Below are 20167 nucleotides of genomic sequence, written 5' to 3'. Positions count from 1 at the left end.
CCTAGGCAACTGCTGTTGAGTGCTACTGGCCTTCGTCCCCGTAGCAATTAAGCGTGCGGGTCGGGCTTCGGGTCAAGTCGGGTCGAGTGGTCAGATGAGAACTGGACGGTGGAGTACAAGTGAAATTGAGCTCTATATGCAGGACAAAATTAGGGCAGTGACAGTCCGGCGAAACTGCTGTTTTCTGACGCGAGAGAGACAAAGTCTCAGGCCGAATGCTCCAGTCGGGCGTACTTGTTTCGTATTGTTCGAGCATTTTAGTTAAACACGAAGTTGGGTCGGCAAGGAAACCCACGAGGCGCCAGTGCAGTTAGCGACCAGTTCGCTCTCGTAACTCAGGAGCCACCCAAATTGCTTTGGCGACCCTACTCGGGTTAAGCGTTAGCTTAGCGGAGGCTAAAGGGAGACGAAACAGAAACACTTTTAACTAGGGAACCATTCCAGATCATCGCATCCACATCATTAGCTTACAAAGCTCGGATCACCTGATAGGCTTACGTGTCTCAAAACACATCATAGAGGGCTCTGGCATGCGACTTGCTTATTCAAAGAGCGTTCGAGGGTAGAGTTAGGTAGACGTTTAATGGGTGTATATATATATATATATATATATATTCCAGCCCGTTTAAAGCAATGTTCAATGGCAGCATCGAATCCAAAAACACAAAATAATTTTTTAGACGCCGGATATTTAAAGTCGATATTTTATTCAAGCACAGCGATATTTTGCATGAATCTTACAGTATATTTATCTAAATGCATAAAAATATTAAAATATATAGTTACGGCTATGATAAATTACTCGGACATGTGCGCTCCACTATATTGACAAAGTAAATTATTTGTAAAAGCAGTTTTTGCGTAGTAATTATCAGTGTGTTACGCAAGAAACTGCTCACATTGCTTCTATTCCCTTTAAAACAATGCTGAAGTAGCGCGAAGTTGGCGAGCTCTAGCCACCCTCTAACATCAATTGGCAGTAGAGGCAACCAGCAAATCTAATTCCATTAGCGTCACTAGATCATGGAGACCGACAAGACTAACCATTTCTATATCGTAGCAACTCACCAGCTTTTATAACGATAGCAACAGTGTTCTTGGTGATGGTAGGACGACGATGGCGGTCTAGGCAGTAGCTCGCTTCGAGTTCTTGCCACCTACCAGAGCGCTACCGCAGTCGGTAGCCAGAGGCCATATACCATCAATGTATATATGTGGCGATGTTGGTAGAAACTAGCGGGCGGGTCCTTGCGGAATTCGACGAGGAGCACTAGCTCACGCGAGCATATGGAACAGAAAGTGGGCGGCTTGACGAGAAGAGGAGCGCTCGTCTCGGTGAATCTAGATGGATGAGTGACCTTTTGTTTCTTATAGGAGATACACACACAAACAGTGTGGGACAAGTTTGTTATGGTGGTGACGAAGTAACGATAAGGTCGAAAGTTAGTGGTAAGCATGAGAGGGAAACTCTCCGCGGCAACGCTCTCGCTATATCAGTGCCACGTCCTGTATGGGGTCGTTTGGACATGTCTCCCTGCGAGTGCGTGTCTATGCGCATGTGTATAAGGGTTCGTTTATGAAAGAAGATACATCTTTAGCCATATAATAGGGGCTGTTACCCCGGATTCATCGGAGCGGGCAGACCAAAAGCCCTTTTGGAGGTCAAGAGAAGCTAGAGCTAAAATGAGAAAGGACTGCCTTTGTTGAGAGCCGCTTCTCGGAGAGCCTTGCCCCATACAGGTTCGGTGCGCATGTTTTTATGGGGGCTTCATGGGATGAATGGCCAACAGCGAAGTGGATGAAGGATCTGAGCAGATACAAGCGGCGCAAATAGCTAGCAATGATCGTATCGTCAAAGACGAACTGGCAAGCTGGCAAGACCGTCCCGTGGCCCTGTTTGTTTCGGCCTGTTGCTCTGAGCTGTTCTGTCTTTATGACAGGCGTCGTAATCATACAGTTGCACGGGAGCTAAAAGCCAAGATACAGTGGCGGCTATAAATATGCTAGTGGGCGAAAATACTTCAGTGGAATGAATACAATCCTCAGTTGATTCTGTGCTGTTGTGGTTGAGACATATTACGATTCTCATCTATTTAGTACAGTTGAAACAAATACATGTACTGCCATACACACATAGACATCGGATACCAGAAACATAGTATGACATTACAGGAAGTAGAGGCTGAAGGTTTCTATCAGGCACATAAACAAGCCTCAGGAACCTAGTTAGGTAGCTTTGTGATTGCGAAACGAGCGAAAGGGCTAGAAACGCTGTTTCAATGGTCATCGAACGGTTTGTCCTTCTAGAAATGAAGGGCAAACCCATTCCAAGTGCTAACGTTCTGGTCAATTCTATTGTTTTGTATATACGTTGTAGCAGACACAGTGTCTTAACTGACACATCGTATACGATACTCGCTCAAATGTGCGATGCACTGCAGTTTATCATAGAGGAACCTGCTAGGCAAAACACATATATTCCTACAAAATAGATAACGTAAGCTCCGCCAACTAACGACAAACTCAAATGATTTTCTTTGCGCTAAATAACACTCTCAATTATAAAAAGCCCATAATTTGTTCGATTTCAGCTGAATAGAATACAATTACTATAAATGACGTCATTGTTTTTATATCGTCATACCTAGAGAGGTTTCGTCGGCGAAGAGATGCTTACTTCTGAGACGTTTTAATACGCTACGACCCAAAAGCGTGTTGTTATTTTGTGCTCGGCCGAATTTTATGTTCGCACAGGCCATCTGTCGTTGTAGATTTATGGGAACTTTAGGTAGAACATCCAGTGAATGAATTCACACTTCGTGCAATGGTACGCAGACATGTTACATGACTTCTCAGATAATATACGATTTGTGCTAAGACAATATCAATCAGCGCGCGTCGAAGTAACGCTCTGAATGATCATAACGAGGCTATTGAGCTGAACGACCGCTGCGATTCCGCTCGATCGCAATTGCCTCTTCCTCGGACCCTTTCCAAATAATCTGTCCAAGGTGCTGTTCGATAGCTGTTTGACGTCTGATGTCACTGTTTTTCAGTGTGTTCTACGGTCAACAGGCAAACGCGATAGTCTTCACAATCTTCGTAAGACACGTGACCCTACTCGTTACGCGTTCGTTTGCTGGTTCTCCCCGCTGGAACTCCCTGTCGGCCATAGATCTTCAGTCGGCTTAGGTAACCGGACTGATTTGGTTGTCATTGGCCACCTCGTCTGTTGACGTAAGCGAAAAGTTAATGTAGTTCTCTTCGGGTCCTCTGCGTCCGGGCTGCACCCGATCGTCACTTTGGAACGGACACAGTTTGTAACTAACAATGAACATATGTACGTGCTTTGGGGAGAAGCCGGATATCTCATTTCTCATTGTTGTTGCAGTTCCTCAAAACCTATTCGTTGTGACAAAAGGGTGAGTGAGTTACGAAGATTCAACACGCTTACCACATCGTCGATGCTACACCAGCGAATGTACACAAGTAGACACTGATCTGTGCAGTTTTCGAAAGCCCATTTGCACAGCGGTGTTTTACTAGTGTCGACGAAGAACGACGAGCGGTAGACGAACGAGTGAAGATCGACCGAAATAGGCAGTTTGCGACAGTGTGTTACAAGCAGTTATAATCATAAACCCTTCTGCGTACAGACACATGGGTAAAGAAAAGTGTTTGGCTTTTACTTCATGACTGTACAAAGTTATCGAAAAGCAGATCTACATAAATTATCCTATTGACGCTGGCGATAGGGCACGTTTACAATAGAGCGTCTGCATAGTGAGACAATTATCTAACACGCGCACTAGTGGAAATGAGACGTCACTCACTCAATAACGTATCCGCTGGTTCCCTTCGTCAGAGCTCGACACCTTGCAGAAAAAGACTTCTTGTTAGCAGCTGCTAGCGAAAAACAAAAAGTTCAAAAATATTTTGAGTATCACTAACCTCCGGGACGTTCGACAGCGAACGAGTATTAAGTTTTCAATACATATACTTTTTTTTTTCCATCAATACGACCTCGCGTACGAAATGCCCTTGCTAGGATTAAGCTGTCTAGTTAAACGTTTTCATTATCCTATAAACTAAATTATTAAGATATTTTTCGGAGTATGCCCTCTGCGAAAAACTACAATATTTTCGTTTTGTAACTGGTAAGTACGATGTCAACGGACGCGATCTGCCAGTCAGTTTCCGTTTGTGGCCCTGGGCCAGTTGCAGTGTTCTCGACGAGCTACATTCATTCATCTGCTCATACGCGTGTAGCGAGTATATATCGCTCACTTATCGGTCTCTGCACGTCAACCCTAACCGACCAATTCTACCTCCTTCACAACCGCTCATGGCTGCCAGTTGGAGTGACCCAGCGAAGCGATGTTGACCCCCCGCCTAGTACACGCGCCCAAGACACCGCCCCGCAATCGAGATTAGGTTTTAAACGGTTAACCCCTCCTTCCACGTCGTATCACCACTGCCGTCTTCGAACTAGCAAGATTGGAGGTGGTTACAATCTATCTCTCCAATACTCATCTGTTTCTAAAAAAGATCGACAAAACCATATAGGTACTAGATGATGCATATCTTCTGGAACACGCTAGCCATAGGGCTACTTGCCAATCGCATTTCAATAGGCGATTTCGCGTTCGTTATCAGTTGGCGGCTCGATCCGACTGACCAGCTATCATCGTTTAGGGCGTCCTCTGAAGTGGTCCTCGAGAGGTACGTGAGTTTCATATCGGAAAAAGGAGCGCCCTTCTGCGCCGAAAGAAATTCTTCGTGGCACGATAAAGGTAATATCGAGATACAAGGAACAGGCTGGCTGTTCACGTTGTGCGTTGATGAAGATATGATTTTGTCTTGTTACGAGACAAGCACAGATGCTGTCTATGGTAAAGCACGAGTTCGTGATACATCAAAAGTGATATCGCGCTGTTCTCAATTAAGATGTGTGCTTCTCGAGCATCTCTATCGAGAACTTACCGCAAAATTGAAAGGAACACCGAATGAGATTCTAATATCGTCCTTGAAGGTCAACGATCGTATCTTTAAACGATCAAAACTAAACCACCTTTACAACTTAATTGTCACTTCAAGACAGGGTGAAAGCGGCCTCCTGCAGATCAGGCAACAATAATCGGTTCGCCATTACTTCTAGAGCAATACTTATTGCTCACATTAGCAAAACAATAGGTGCTAACTTAAACATGCCTAGCATTCAGTATGGCAAAGCGGTACCCCTTTGGTTATGTATTCACAGTTGTGCTTCCTATAGCAGTTTTTCGCTGACCGCGAAACTATGTGCGTGGCGTCAAAAACGCATTCCGTTGCTGATGGCCATAGATGCGCCTCAGAAAGATGAAATAGGTGCGAATCCCTCATTGATCTTGAGAAGCTCGTGCGCGCTAGTTCTTCTTCGATGGTCTTCACCTATTACTGTACATAAAAACGTATAGTATAGAATCCCTTACGATAGAACGTTGTGGGGGCATTTTTTCGCAGACCTCCGTTGCGTGACCTGCTCACAACCGCGAGAGTTTCAACATTTTACGATGTCGGCTCTGCGTGTTTTAAAACGCGTTCTGACCGATTACGGTCCTTCATCGTACTGGCTGTAAAGATCCTATGAATTAATCCCTCACCAGCGATAACACCCGTTCGCTTTCGCCTTAAAACAGACCATTTTTTCCTTTGTCGTCCACTGGCCGATCGTAAAGTTCACAAATTTTCACGCCTGTTGGGGCAAGAAACAGGGCAACAATGTCGAGGATTAACGGTTATTCATTACCAACTACTATATAGACGCGTTATACATGTGCGTGTGTACGAGCTGTGTACATGTTGTTAAGGCAGAAGAAAGCTCAAATTGATTTTTGTTGAAGGCTTCTTTTCGCTGAACTGACGCGTTTATCTGGACAATGTAAACGTTATGGAGGCGTATTCGGATGTATCTGGCCGCATATAGTCGAAAACAAGCGTGAACTGAGCTGGGTTTTGCCCAAATGTCCCAGCTGCTTTGAACGCTAGCTGTATCTTTTACCCAAATGAAAAAATGATTTATCTGTCTAGCCTTACCGAGTCACTTGTTAAGCGTACTTCGTTTCGTAAGAGGTTGTCGTTTTGACTCTGCCTTGTTTCCATACAAAGCATGGACGTCACTACGGCAATGGACCTTCGGTACGCCTAAAGTTACATTTTACAACTCGTCCTTTGTTATATCCTACGATGGAAGGGAAAGCTCGATCTATCAGTTGCCTGTGGGTAGAAAGCAGGTAACCAATAACCCGTAACGTAGCTTGTGATCTAACTTGTTTGAGAATGCGTTCGCATCCCAAATTGGAAATGAGAAATTCACAAACCTGTCAGCTCGTTAAATCGAAGTTTTACCATTTATTTTCACCTATTACACTTGCCTTTCTATTGTCATCATCATCGCCATTATTATATGATATTAGTGTTTATAGCCCCTAATCGTTCGATAACTCGTTTGTTTACTTGGCTTAGTTTCAATCCTTTTTCTCAAAGCGGTTACGGTGATAAAATCTCTTCTGTTATGCTTTCGTATTTAGATTTGTTTGTTGCACATACTATGGGGGTTTGATGCTTTGTAATACACATTTTCTATAAAACACTTCGAAGTCGTTCGTGTTTTTTATCCGCATCTTAGTTGTAGCATTGTTTCCTACCTCGATACGATAGTACCTAGATGATGTTTGTTTTTGATGAAACAGAACAAAATATCAAAATGTTTTTTTGCTGCTTAGCTATCCGTCTCAGACAGTTCATGATACATTTTTTTCATAATAACAACAATATTAATACATAGATAGTACTTGATGTGGGACTCGACGCTCTTATCCGGCAACCACGCACCCCCCGTCGTAGTCGATCTGTGAAATCTGTTTCTGTGATTTTTGCCAACGCCAAACGTACGTCACCTACACATACACGTGTTATCCACGCCGTTCATGCGGCTAACCGGGATTCTGTCTGTAATGTAGCGAAGCGTTCGGACCGAGGTGTCGGCCCTAGTTGACTCTAGAAAAACCTGTTCCGCTTGTCGACTTCATCATTTCATGTTGAATGCATTATTTCGGCCTACGCGCCCTCTGTTGCCTACCTGGTCAGGATTAGTAATTACACAATTGTAGCACGATGTGTTTGCATCTTTTTCTAGTAATAACTATACACCGACAATGAACTCTGTTAAATTGTTGCACTTATTGATCAGCTCGAGAGGGCGCAGCCTACAGCGAATGTTTCTCGTCGAAAGGCTTCCCTACAGCCGGCAGATCTTCGCAGCGATATACGCTCGTCAGGAAAGGTTGAAGCCCACATAGTTCTCCCTCTAGTCATTCACCATACCTCATATTTAGATTTGATCACCCCACTTCTAAACCTCTCAAGTTTTGGGTCGATTATTGCGAATCGGATCGCTACCACTGTTGAGGCTTCTTTGCTCCTTAGCCTATCCGTACACAATTCATTATGTTTTGAACGCTTGTCAAGATGTCTTCAAGATTTTTTCTCAGGAGGGTCTTTTAAGCTATTATCTACAGTTTACCAGTTCTAATTTTCCACAAGACGCTGTTGGTTTTTTATTCTAGTGGCTTAGATTTCAAAGGGGATACGTTGCTCTAGAGCTCGACACATTCTATGGCGGCTGTTGTGCATCGTTGAACGGCTCAGCTCTACTTCGGTATCTGCGCACCCTATACTGGTCACCATCCGTTTCTAGCTAATGGGAAAGTACGCCTGATCGAAGAGGCATTAGGCAAAGCCGATGGCAGACGTCGTTTTCGTGAGGACACGTCCGCCCCAGTGTGAGACCACTGTGCAGTTAGCGGTTAGCTGAGGGTACAGAAATCGAGAATGTTAGTTACTGTTACTATGTCAGTTGCTTGATCATCACTTGGGCGGAGACTGGCTTAGCAATCATGGCGGGCACATGATCGTTATATGCCCCTGACCAGCCAGCCTAAGGTCGCTCTGCTCAGCTAAGAATTTCGTCGTGACTACTTGAGAATGTTGTGCAATTGCTCAGACTCCGTTCGCCCAATAAATGATACGCGTTGAAATAACTGACTGAACGCAATAGACGCGCAAATGTACGGATACGCCTGACGAAGTACGGTAGATTGAAACAACATCGGTGCCAATTGGTGCCGTTTACACTATTACGATTCGTGGTTATCCACCCAGCATCGAGTAGCGTCCAGGCGCTGCTTAGCATCGTCCCTTATAAACCATGCGTAGATGGTACCGACTTTGTCGATGCTATCTATATTGTTACTGTTGTTGTTATTCCTGTCTCTGTATTTTCCTGGTCCTCATCTTGCCCAGAAGCTGTCTGTTTTTGTTTTAGCCTATGTTTTTGTGCGGCTGCTCGTTGTGTGTACCTATATTCGTTTGTTTATGTATGTATGTATGTACCTGTATATTTTCGTTCGAATGTTTGTCCATGTTCGTCTCTTCCTCCATTTCTACCATGCTGTGGATGCGTGTGCTCGATGTATATACGTGACAGTCTATGCTGGCTGTATCTACTGTACTGTCAGCCAAGCATACTCCGTAGCCTCGAGTCCCATACATGGCTAATATTTACATTATATATACATTAACAAGGTGGGTCGCTACACATGCTCGCTTGCCTGGCTGCCTGGCTGTCTACTAGCTTCCTTCGTTAATTCCATCTCGTTCTGTAGATCAGTAGAAGGGCGGCTGACTCTTTGGATCGCTGGTTTTCGTCTGTCCTTCTATCTCCGCCAACATCTGTCTGTCTGTCTGTCTGTCTTTCAGTCAATCGAGCTACGTCGTACGATCTGGGGGCGCCTTCGTTGGCTTTTACCGACCGGCCATTGCTCGCAGCGGCACCGGAGCGGACCGGAATACATTTACACGGATGCTGGTCGCACCTGCGAGCCGATGCTACAGTGCTTGATGATAGGAAACTTCAATATGCTTGTTGTTTTGCCGACACTCGCGCTCAACGCTAGGATCGCGCGGCCAGTTGCTCCTACAGCACACAAGGTGTGTGCTGTGTCTATGTCGATGTGTTTATAGCCAGATTGGCAGAAGTTGGTGGGTAGAGAATCCTTTGTGGAGCAGTAGCAGCGGCTCCGAAGCAAATTAGGCAAAAGAGAATTCTTTCGGCCGCGCGAGTCAAAGATTGAAAGTTGAGTATCGGTTAATAATGATCGACTGTGACGGTGATATTTATGATGATAACGATTAGGCAAGGGACACATTAGGTCCCCTTCGCCAAATGCTACAAGTGTTAATCTGCAATGGTAAGTAGTCTTGTCGGCAGAAGTATTTAAGTAACCGAAGTCGTATTCGAAGTGGTACTGTCAGAGCAAAAGTGGGTCCAGCAGTGGGCACGAACCGACTCGACGTTAAATACTGTTGCTGAATATAATGATCGAACGGTGAACAATAGTGCAATACTTCACAACGTGGACTGGCTGAAGTATTGCAATGAGGTACTGCTTCCCATATCTACGACGATGTCCATACTTGTCCCTGTACGCTACTGCTATTCATCGTGTTGCTCTTGTTGCCGCAAAGCACCTCACACGTTTGGCGCGTTGCTTAACTTAGTTAGATGGTTAGTTTTGTTTGACTAGAAGAGCGGTTTGATTGACAATTCAGTTGTCTCCAGCCGAGGGCGGACGTCCGTATGGGTTGTAACGGTTGGCCGTCAACTGCGACAATAAAAGACTCCGCATGGTTAAATGTGGGTCCAAAGTTGGGCTCGGTACGGACGTGGGCGGTAGCTGAGTAGATTGTGCGAGTACGAGCATTTCATGTAACTGCCGATACTGGGCTAGCTGCTGCTGAAGAAGCAGGTCAGGCAGAACTGGTGGTGCCGGAGGCGAAGGCGAGGCTGGAGACGGTGGCAGACCCAACATATTGAGGCCTCCGCTGGTTGATAGCGGCCCCGCAAAGCCTCCACATAGGCTGGTCAGGCGGTGAGCTCCTATGGACAGACTTGACATCGACAGTCCGTTAGGTGGACTTGCACTGGCGCTGTTTCGAATCGCTGGCAGGTCCTCAGGTTCCGATTCGTCGTCGGTGCCACTAAGTCGTGTGGGCAGTGTTCCGCCAGGCTGAAGACCGGCCAGCACTCCAGACTTTGACGCCGGGGGTAGAGCGTATTTTCTTTTGTCCTTACGAGCTGCGCCCGTCTCTCGGAAGCCTTTCGCAAACGGGTTATTGTCGATCTTCAATTGCGTAATCTGAAAGTGGAAAGAGACACCGAATGCGCACAAAGCCAAACCCAAAAGGTACATGGGGGTTAGTAGATTTCGACGATTACACCAACAGCTATGGCTTCGGTCCCGTACGAAACTCAAAAGAGCAAAAGACGAGCGGGAGGTTTCGAAACCCGATATATATCTATAGAAAGATGCTGGAACGCAAGTGGGTAAGAAACATTTGGGAGAATGTTGCGTCACTCTTCACCAAAGTGGCATAGGGTTTCCATGAAGTGCTTTGTTGACCTGATGGCTCGTGTGTAATGCCACGATTGAACGAAAATAAAATCGTGTGACGACGGGAACCGAACACATTTCGCAAGCAATTAGACATATTCGTAGGCATGTAGGTGCAGACCGAACAGAACATAATTTACATAACTATTTCTAGCACATCTTAAGGATGATACACAGCTGAGTATTGACTACTGAGTTATCAATCCAGGTACAGAATCTTATACTGACAAGCACACATGATAAGTTACTTCGAACATCAAGCGTAAAACTAAAGAACAAACGTAAAATCAATATTGCATAAAAATGACGAGGAAATCTATAGTAAATCTGAGAATACGATATTCGATTTATAAGACAAAAGAAAAGAAGCAAACGCAGCTTTTATCCGTGTTTCGTTATTGTGCAGTAATAATGCGTTTACTCATATGCCTACAGTCATTATTAATATTTCATTGAAAGTTGATTGTAATTAATAGAAATAGCCTTAATTACCTTCTCATTTTGGTAGGCAGTAACCGCAATGAACTGGGTTTCAGGGAAGACAAACGTACGGAACGTCGAATACGGCAGCTTTGCCAAATCACACGTCTTGACGAGATGGAACCGAGGCTGGTACTTGTGCATCGAATTAAGTATCGTTTGCTGTAAAACAAAAACAATGAGAGAAACTATTGGAGTAAATAGAGCCAACACGGACAAAATCAAACATTTTAAGAAATCCGTTATAATAGATCCTGTGTTCACCCTTTGATCAGGGAATCTGTGGCCATCTTTTGTTAAGAAACTTTCCAACCAATTACTCAATCGTCCAATCGTCTTTTGAGATCGGAGCCATTAGCAATGCCTTTGCTGTCGGCGCAAAAGCTGCCTCTACACGTCCTCAAGGCAGAAGCGTGCCTGGCTGGATATCAGCCTAGGTCGCGGCGATAGCAATAGAAGAAGCACTGGTCGTTGTCTGGCTGTATACTGCTGCGCATTCGCATAGCCATAGAGAATTTGCGGGTACAATGCTCCCTTCCGTACTGTGCTACGGATAACGGCGCTCCCATTTGGGATAAAAAAAACCCGGAAGAGAAGAGGTTGGGCCTGTTTGAACCTGGCTGAGTCCTACTTTGGGAAGTGGAGCAGGCCAATCTCCACAGTCTCGTTGAGACCTCCCACTCGTCGCTCAACGAAGCCGCTGCGCTGGAGCCCTATGTTGCAGCGATGAACAGCTTCTTTCGTTCAGTTTCTCGATGGCCTAACCAACCTCAACACCCAGCCTCATCCACAGAAAACAGTTGAAGTCAGTCGGTTTACCCGTTGGTATTTACTCTCTCTTTCTCTCTTTGCGCATCACCCTCGACCATAGCGCTGCTCCATCACTAAACGGGCGGCCACTAAACCGCTGACGCTGGTGCCTTTCCCCCGCTCCTCTTTGAAAGCAGCGCTCACTAGACATAGCCCCGGATCCCGTCATCAACCTACCTCTCAGCGATCTACACCCCAGTATGTGAGGGCTTCGGATCATGCGACGGGGTGGCGAAAGCTGGGAAAGAAAAAGGGAATTTGCCCCTGCTGTTCTCCCTCAATACGTCCGTTTGCCCTTTCGCTGGCCCCTTTCCCCTTTGATGCGGTCGCCAGCCCCGGACGGAAACCGAAGCAGATTGGGCAACCATGAGCGGAGGGCAGGCGCGTCCACAGCCCACTGCACTCGTTTCCATGGCAACATAATGAGCTACGAAGATCTTTGTAGGGCGGCTACGCGCGGGTAGAGTGTGAGCGACACTGAAGCCTGAATTAAGGGAAGAAGCAAAAGAGGGACAGATAATGGGGGGGGGGGGGGGGCAGATGACGCCGCTCATGTAAGAGTGCTTGGCTCGCCATCATAGCCAAGATAGGGTGGAGAACATCGTGATGTTCTGTACCATGATCAACGAATAGCGTGGGACAACCAGCTGCAGCAAGAACGAAAGAGCCGCACATCGAACCGACATGGTCGCCGGCACGGCCTGGCCATCAATACAGACTCGGTACAAACGAGATACACAAAGCGAAAAGGAGCGACAATCGTAGTCCTCTTAAAGGAAAAGCCAGTCGAGGGCAAACGAGCAGAAGATGGGGCTAGAGGGGAGGACCCGGAGATCTAGGCCGATATGTGGAAGGGCAGGGCAAGCTAATTGGCATCAGCAACGTCACAAACAGTTGAGAAGGCGCAAATGGATTTTTCGTCAAGATAAGACTCACTGGAGATGGGTGAAAAGAGATTGAAAGACTGCCGTTAGTGGTCGTGCCAGCGCTAGTTGTAGTTCCAGATGTGGGGCCGGCAGACGGCTGGGTTCGAATGAAACAAACAGAGGACGTAGGGAAATGGGGATATCCCATTCTCTTGGCAAGGAAGCAGCTATCACTGGGGCAGCAGCGGCAAGCCTTGGAGAGGGAACAGTACCAATGACGGGGGTAGCAAGGGCGTTTCCCCCCGACGGAGCGCGAGAGATGGAGCTGCGAAGGGCCATCTACAAGCATGATATACTCAGCTATCCTTCCATTGGCGTTACTGAACCACGAAGAGGAAGCTCGAGGTAGCCAACCACCCGAACCAGCACCAGCATTGGCAGCGGCGAAAGGATGACACAAGGCGCGGCGGATGCTGCTCCTACTGCAGCAGAAGCAGCAGCAGCAGCAGCAGCAGTTACAATGATGACGGGAAACAGCGGCTGAAATTGGGAAACGACTGAAGATTGCACGCAGAGAGCGATCGAGGGACACAGCAAGCGGCTTGATTTGGCATGCACCCTCCATCCAGCACACGACAACGATTGCTACTACGACTGTCACTGCTATTTGAAAATAAGCGCCCTTTGCACGTACCACTGCTCGCCGTTACTGATGATGCGATCGGTCGCCAGAATCCGTCAATGTCGCTAGCATCTAGCTAACCTATGCAGTCAATAAGTTAGCCAGCAGGCACCGAAACGAGTAGACAGCGAAAAACTGTCGGTGGTTTGCCAGTCAGTCAATGCTGGACTTGGACAAACTGAGACGAGAGGGGAGCACTTTGGGACACGACACGGTTGTTGGAGGTTCGGAGCCGAGTCAGCATGCAGAACAGGAAGCAAATGAATTGGAGGTGAACGCGCTGATGTGCACTAAAATCCGCTGTGTTCCTTTGCTACTTTAAAGCTTGCTGAAAAGGGATCTCTTTATACAAACTCCCTACGGCAGGGACTAGGGGGAGTTCGTGTGGAACAGTTAGATAACATAGGGGAGAAAAAAATTAGCAAGACTTGAATAGCAAGGATTGAATTCTACAGTGGGGGTAGTGCCTAACCATACCCTACTCTAAGTAGAGCTTTGGCTTCAGGTTCGCTTGCCACCGGTCGGTTGACGAAGACAACGCAGCCTCGATTTAACCCGCTTCAGTATGTGTAGTGCTACTCGGAGAAGAATATTGTACACATACAGCTCAGGGTAAAATGGAACAGCGATAAGAACGATCCACTTAAGGAACTTCGCAAATCAAAGATCTAAAGTTTATACAGCTGCAGGTCGTGATGGGACGCAAAAACACGTCTCCGTGTAAGCTTGGCTAATTGCCTATGAGAAGGTACGTGTAAGCTAATATCAGGCCGAGCATAAAAGGAAAACATACTTACAAATCCGTGCTTGTCCGAAATGTTGTTGGTAAGTTTGAGTTTATGAAATGAGACAACCTTATGCATCCATTGCTCTCCGGTGGCTGGCGAGTCGGGGTGAATGTACATTCTCTTGGGCATCTCTGGATCGGCTTTGCCTGCCACAACCCAACGCCGGTTCTGGAACTTGTAGCGACAATCGTCAGCGGCCACGATATCCATAAGCATCACGTACTTTGCTTTCGGCTCGAGACCTGACATGCGAACGCGGAAAGGTGGAAACATTCGTCTGAAAAAGAAATATGAACATTGAAAACGAAACGTTATTAGATGTTCATTTGCATGTAGTTTGCCTGTTTGTAGATTGCCTGTAGACCTAGGCTTCATTGCACACGCACACACAAACAATTATATATGTACGCCACACTCAATTCTGTGTGCAATTTCTTCTTCGCCATTACATCATGGCAAGTACTCGCTTACGCTTGTCGACGATGACCCATTCCACGTGATCGTGTCTGTTTTAATGGACAGTCCATATGGCCGAATCTAATAAAAACTCCAATATACAAGATGCTGATCAATTTCTGTCTAGTGCGCCTGTAGTAGGCCTGTGGACCAAGCTCACTGTCGCGTGTCAAAACTTTGCTTGAAGATTTGTCCCTTTTCATTAGCGTTCGCATATTCAGGAACTGCTTGCGAAATGGCTGCTACCACAACAGCCTTTGCCATATCGGCCGCTATCGGTGTTCGCTTTGGTCTAATATGTTAAAGTGGCTAAGCTAGATCGGGCCAGAGGAAACAGTTTCGTGATTTGCGATTTGTGGCAAATCATGGCTTATAGCCGCTGCACAATATTGAGAACCAGCTATACGGCCCCAATACACACAGGAGCTACGATGAGATTTGCTCCTTGTCAAGCGACTACCACTTCTAAAGCTGTTAGCATCTCTACCGTCACGCGTCGCTTTGATGGTTGATTGCCAGTTCGCTTTATCCTGTGGTCCGGCGAGACCCCATCGAAAACTTCCAGTAAACCGAGCATAAGGCGAGTTCGATGGGCCGGAAGAACTGATGTCGAAGTCAGGGAAGAAGGAAGCGCTGTCGTTTGAGGTTGCTTTTCTTTAGTAGCGAAGACTTTTCGCGTGGGGGGTCGCAGTTCGAACGCGACGCTAACGCCACCCTACGACCTCTCTTGTGGGCGACGTTTACTGAGGTTATCCTCCTACAAGACAACAGCGCGGTATCGGTTCAATAGCTGAAGACCGCTGTCGTAGCAGCTACAACTTTAACATCAACAATAACATCACTAGCCACAGCAAAATCCCTTGCCTCAACCAAGCTTGGCTGAACAGCAAAGCCAATGCGGTCGCGTACAAGCCGCCGATGATCTGTGTATGTCACGAGAGAAATCGCCTACTTGGCCGTCTGCCCTCCCCGCTTGCTTTATGCTGCTGTGGCTTATCTCGCCTTGCTGTTTAGTGTGCTGTCATAAATACCCGACACTGAAATACACCATAGCCTTTACCCGTGCCTCCATAGTTGCTGGGGCTGCGGAGGCCATCGGGATTTAAGCTAATGGCCTGGAACTATTGTGGCGACTGGCCCGCCGCTAAGAACCGTGCTTCTTCTGTGGCGCAACCATTTCATAGGAACGTACAACAAATTAGACCTGCTGCTGGTGCAGATATCTGGGCTGGGGAGTTGACGGAGCCTGCAAAGCTTCAATATGTGTTTCTGGAATTGCACGTGGCCCCTCGTGGTCGAAGGTGGCTTCGACTGCGGACACGCGTTCAAAAACAGTCGGCGTCAGTTGACAGTAGACTAAAAGAGGGACAAGCCGCCAGACACTCTCGAAAGGGAGACAGCTCAGTGGCCTAAAGCTAAAGGAAATGTGGAACTTGTTTGTAAATTTTTAAATTTTAGCCGTAAACTTTTATTACGAACGTATTAACTTTACTTGGTCACGCGAACCCAAGCCACCTTTCTGGTTTAGCCGGCCCAGTTATTATTACATCTTTATCCGGCATGCCAAAAGTTGAAATCTGGCCTAATTCCCGGGAACTTGCAACATCAACATGTTTCAGCATTATCTTACCTTAAGAGTAAGTCAAACCATCTATTCACTTCACTGGTATGCCCATCATTGTCGGTTTTCAACATTTGTAAAGTTGTCTAAAACTATCTTGAAGAAAAGGTTTTTTACATCATATTTGATATCTGATTCCTAGGGGAAAGCTAAGACGATCATTTCGATGGGCATTTACCATTCGCGGTTAACAGAAACACGAAAACAGTCAATTCAATCGTTAGCTCTGCTCGTACGATGATGTCGTTAAAGTCGATGTTTATGGGTTTCCGTCGCGTGATTGCTACCGTATGGATTTGTACTTTTTGTGATCACTATTTGCTTTTTCCTATCGCTCCTTTTATCGATACATATGTAATATATATAAACAAATGGCCAATTTCTGTCACAGCGGTACGCGCCTATTACTTCAGTTGTGATGAAGATCATAACAAAGAGTCAATTCTTCGATGGCAGCAGACCAGTTTTTTTCTAATCCTCTATATATATATATATATCTACGAATCGTCGGGTGTATAATATTGATGAGGAAAGTGAACATCTAACGTGCCTGCGTTCACCGATGGTCGGATGACGTTCCGCCTCCATCTGCCCGCCACAGCGTCTACCACAACCTTGGCTATATCGTAGCATGTGTATGTAAGCTGGGTCTCGTTGCTTGTTGTATCTGCGTGTTCGCCGCCTCTGTCTGTTGTTGCCAGGATTTCAGAATCGAGGATACAAAACAAACAAATGTCGCTGTATATATATATGCGTGTTTTCTATACAATAATTTGAAGCCAAACACGACAGAAACTACTGTTACTATAGAAGTATATGACACAGCAGCTTCGTTTTCCCCTATGTGTCACTCGCCGACCAACTGAGGAGCAGGCGAACGAGGCAGACATTACATTGCATTCAGACCGACGCCGATGACAGCGGCGACTGAAGTCAACGACTATTTCATCATAAAGCTACATCGTTGGAAATCCATTACGAACCTATCCATCGCGTTTGCCAGTCTGGTCGCCGCTGTAATTTCATCTTGACCGCTGCATGACATCAGAATACTTCAAAAACAGATTTTTCACTAAGCTTATTTCAACCCTTCGATTTACCTCTCATGGCCATGTGCTTTCTGCCCGGCAAACGTTACAACGCTGCTGAACGAACTATACGGCTACACAAAACAGCAATGTAGAACGTAGCGTTCGCTCATGTAGCTAGATCAACGTCTATTTAGGGGCTCACTAATACATCGCGGCTGTCATTCGCGCTCCACCGACTTAACGCCCGTAAAAGTACTTCATGACATCTATAGACGATTTGAGCGACCGCCCTGCAACGTCCAAGGAGGCGGTGATAACATCAACTCGGCGTAACCGTAATCACAATGACCACGATGTTCTGCGAGAGTCGCTTTCGCTGCGTGTTACAACCATATGCACGCATTTATATGTGTAGCAAATAGGGATGACGCGAGAGGGATATCCAGGAGGGTGGGCGTTAAGTATGCCCCAATCAAACATGAAGTCAGAGAGGGCGCGACAAATGGGCGTCATTCAAGTTGGCACTGTAATCGCTTCCGCAGACACTATGTAATCATGTGCTTTCCGTCTTGATCTTCTATTTTTCGGATGCTGCTGCTGCTGCTGCTGCTGCTGCTGTTGTCGATGATGATGATGATGATCTTGATTATAGAGTCATCGTTCTTACCATTTGAACAGAAGCTATGCATGCAGCTATAAAAGCAGCCAAAGAAATCAACGGGCGGTAGCTGCATGTTGTGTTGGTAATTACCCTGGTAGCACGAGGAAGCAAAGGACAGGGACACGGGCCGACTGGGATAATATCTGCATTATACATACGCGTCCATATTGTCAAAAGGCTCTGTTGGCGGCATAATTAGCCAGACTAATATAGTAGAAGCAATATGACGAGCTATCAGCGGGTCAACTGTTGCGGCTGTTTATGTTGTTCTTATTATTTAGCGACCGCATCCTCCGTGATCGACCACGTAACGGCTGACGCGAGAATACATGTAAGCATCTATCTGTGTGCCCCACATTGGAGTCAACAGAACGGGTCGTGTTCGCCTACTTGACCACCTACCGGCAGTATTAACAAGACATTCGTCTCCTATAGACCTCGTCGGTCAGCGAGACAAAATGATGGCCTACGGAGCTGTCACTCCGAACTTCGTCTCAATCAAAAACACTCAACAAGGCCCGCCAAGCCCAATTCAATTCGAGGCGTCGTCATCATATCGGCCGGCGTCGCTGCTCCTCGAACGGCCGCTGGTAATCGACCGCTTGCTGAAGCCGATCACGCCACCCAGTTTGAGAAGGATGGAGCCCTCCTCTATACTTCGCTAGCTGCGTTGGCTGAGTAGAAAAATTGACGCGTCAATTTGATTTCTCGTCTTCATCGTAGACTCGTCTACGCGCAATTTCTGTTTGTTTCGGTCTAGCCACGCTCTCGGTTACTACAACAACGGCATCGGCGACGGCCACGGCCACGCTGACTGCTTTTGTTGCCGTCGCCGCTTAACAAACCTCGCGCGAGAACGGGCTGCAGCAACAGTATCCCAGTCATCATCATCATCATCATCATCATCATGCCGAGCGACCGCTTAGCGACAATCCAAGATCGATCGTCGAGTTCCGTCGCAGTCAAAGCATCTTCGCTTCAGACAACAGGCATCGTAGACGCTAGCATGTAACAGTGTGACGATAGGGCAGCGGCGTTTGCACGCTCAACGCACCGCGTTAGCTGGCCCGCTTGTGGTGGTGTTGTTGTTGTTGTTGTTGAGATCGTTGTTTTGGCTACTAGTCACTGGAATCAGTCATTGGATTCGTTGCGGGTCGCTCGACGACGTATTGGTCGCACGTATAGCCAGCTGAAGTCACAAGACATAAGCCTAACTATAGACCACGAGCGATGCACAGATCAAGAAAGGGAGATGGGGGAAGAATTTTACACAGACAAACAACTACAGGTAGACGTATACACACAAACTGGTGCACACATACGCACTAACGCGCAGGCACTCACAAGCTGACATTCTAACACTCGTGCGTAGCCACTCGCACCAAAGATGTAATTTTCTGCCGTTTTTTCCTAACAGCGTCAGTGCCCACAGCGGTAACGGCGGTGCCAACAAGTCGCGGAATCCAAATGAAGGCCGGTCTCTTCGGGCCGTTTACCGTCCCCGACGGGTACCGAAAGCCGAAGGCCAATAACCGAATACGGTGAACAACGAGGACAGTCTATTTACTTGGTCTACTCGCTACTACCTGGTCTTTAACTGCTGATTGAGGGTTGCTGCTGCTGCCGCTGCTATGACGACTGAACGCTCGACTCGCGCTGCCACCGCAGTAGTAAGTATGTATCATACAACAAAATTGGCCAGGATTCCAGTAGGGATTGTAGGCGACGTAGAAATACGCCTGTCCGCACACGCAGATTTCGAGACTGATGGATGGATGGGCTGACACTAAAGGGCGAATCGATCAAGGAGTCGAAAATCGCAAGATTTGCGAAAAGCCCAGTCGGTCATAGGATGTTTACCAGCAAAAATAGCACTCGCGACGGCGGCTACAGACGTGCTGAAATAGATCAGCTGTTGTGAAACTCGCGTCACGACTATCAGAAATACCACCTCGGAGACGCTAGCTAGAGACGCTGGCTACAACATCACCTAGACAAAGGGCAGTTTCGCCCCAGGAAATAATTAGACGCAGGAGCTGCTCCTGCTGACTTCGTTGTTGTTGTTGTTGCTGCTGCTGCTGCTGTTGCTGTTGCTGTTGTTATTATTGCAGTTATGACAGTACCTAGATGAGGCCGTTGTCAAAGCTAAACACTGCAGTAATAGCGCAACCTGCTCGAGCAATGCTGACCGTAAGAGACGAATAAGCTGTCTGACAGCTGAGAACATTTTTGATCCGATGGAGGCCGGGTCAACGTCAATGAGCATTACCACAGACGAT

The 20167-nt window shown here is 46.8% G+C and overlaps 1 protein-coding gene across 3 annotated transcripts in view; it reads right to left on the bottom strand.

Moving 5' to 3' along the window:
- Positions 1-6362: 6362 nt before the first annotated feature.
- The window catches only part of LOC111252474 (T-box transcription factor TBX2-like), a 29765-nt gene continuing 15960 nt past the window's right edge, over positions 6363-20167 (bottom strand). Inside the window, exons 2-5 of one of the 3 annotated variants that reach the window (XR_015329752.1) lie at positions 14129-14396; positions 10986-11135; positions 8652-10238; positions 6363-7851 (exon numbers count right to left, since the gene is read on the bottom strand). Coding sequence is in view for 2 of the 3 variants with exons in the window: in XM_086992214.1 (XP_086848340.1) it covers positions 9648-10238; positions 10986-11135; positions 14129-14396; positions 14591-14790 (1209 nt within the window). In the remaining variant the exon portion in view is untranslated. Of the gene's footprint in view, positions 10239-10985; positions 11136-14128; positions 14397-14590; positions 20024-20167 lie in introns of those variants that run through there. The other 2 variants (XM_086992214.1, XM_022810444.2) reach the window with 2 other exon arrangements.

This window comes from Varroa destructor, unplaced genomic scaffold, assembly GCF_002443255.2.
Source record: "Varroa destructor unplaced genomic scaffold, Vdes_3.0 BEIS01000006.1, whole genome shotgun sequence".
Lineage (NCBI taxonomy): Eukaryota > Metazoa > Arthropoda > Arachnida > Mesostigmata > Varroidae > Varroa > Varroa destructor.
Note: the sequence above shows the minus strand (reverse complement) of the source record. Positions and strands in the feature narration are given on the sequence as shown.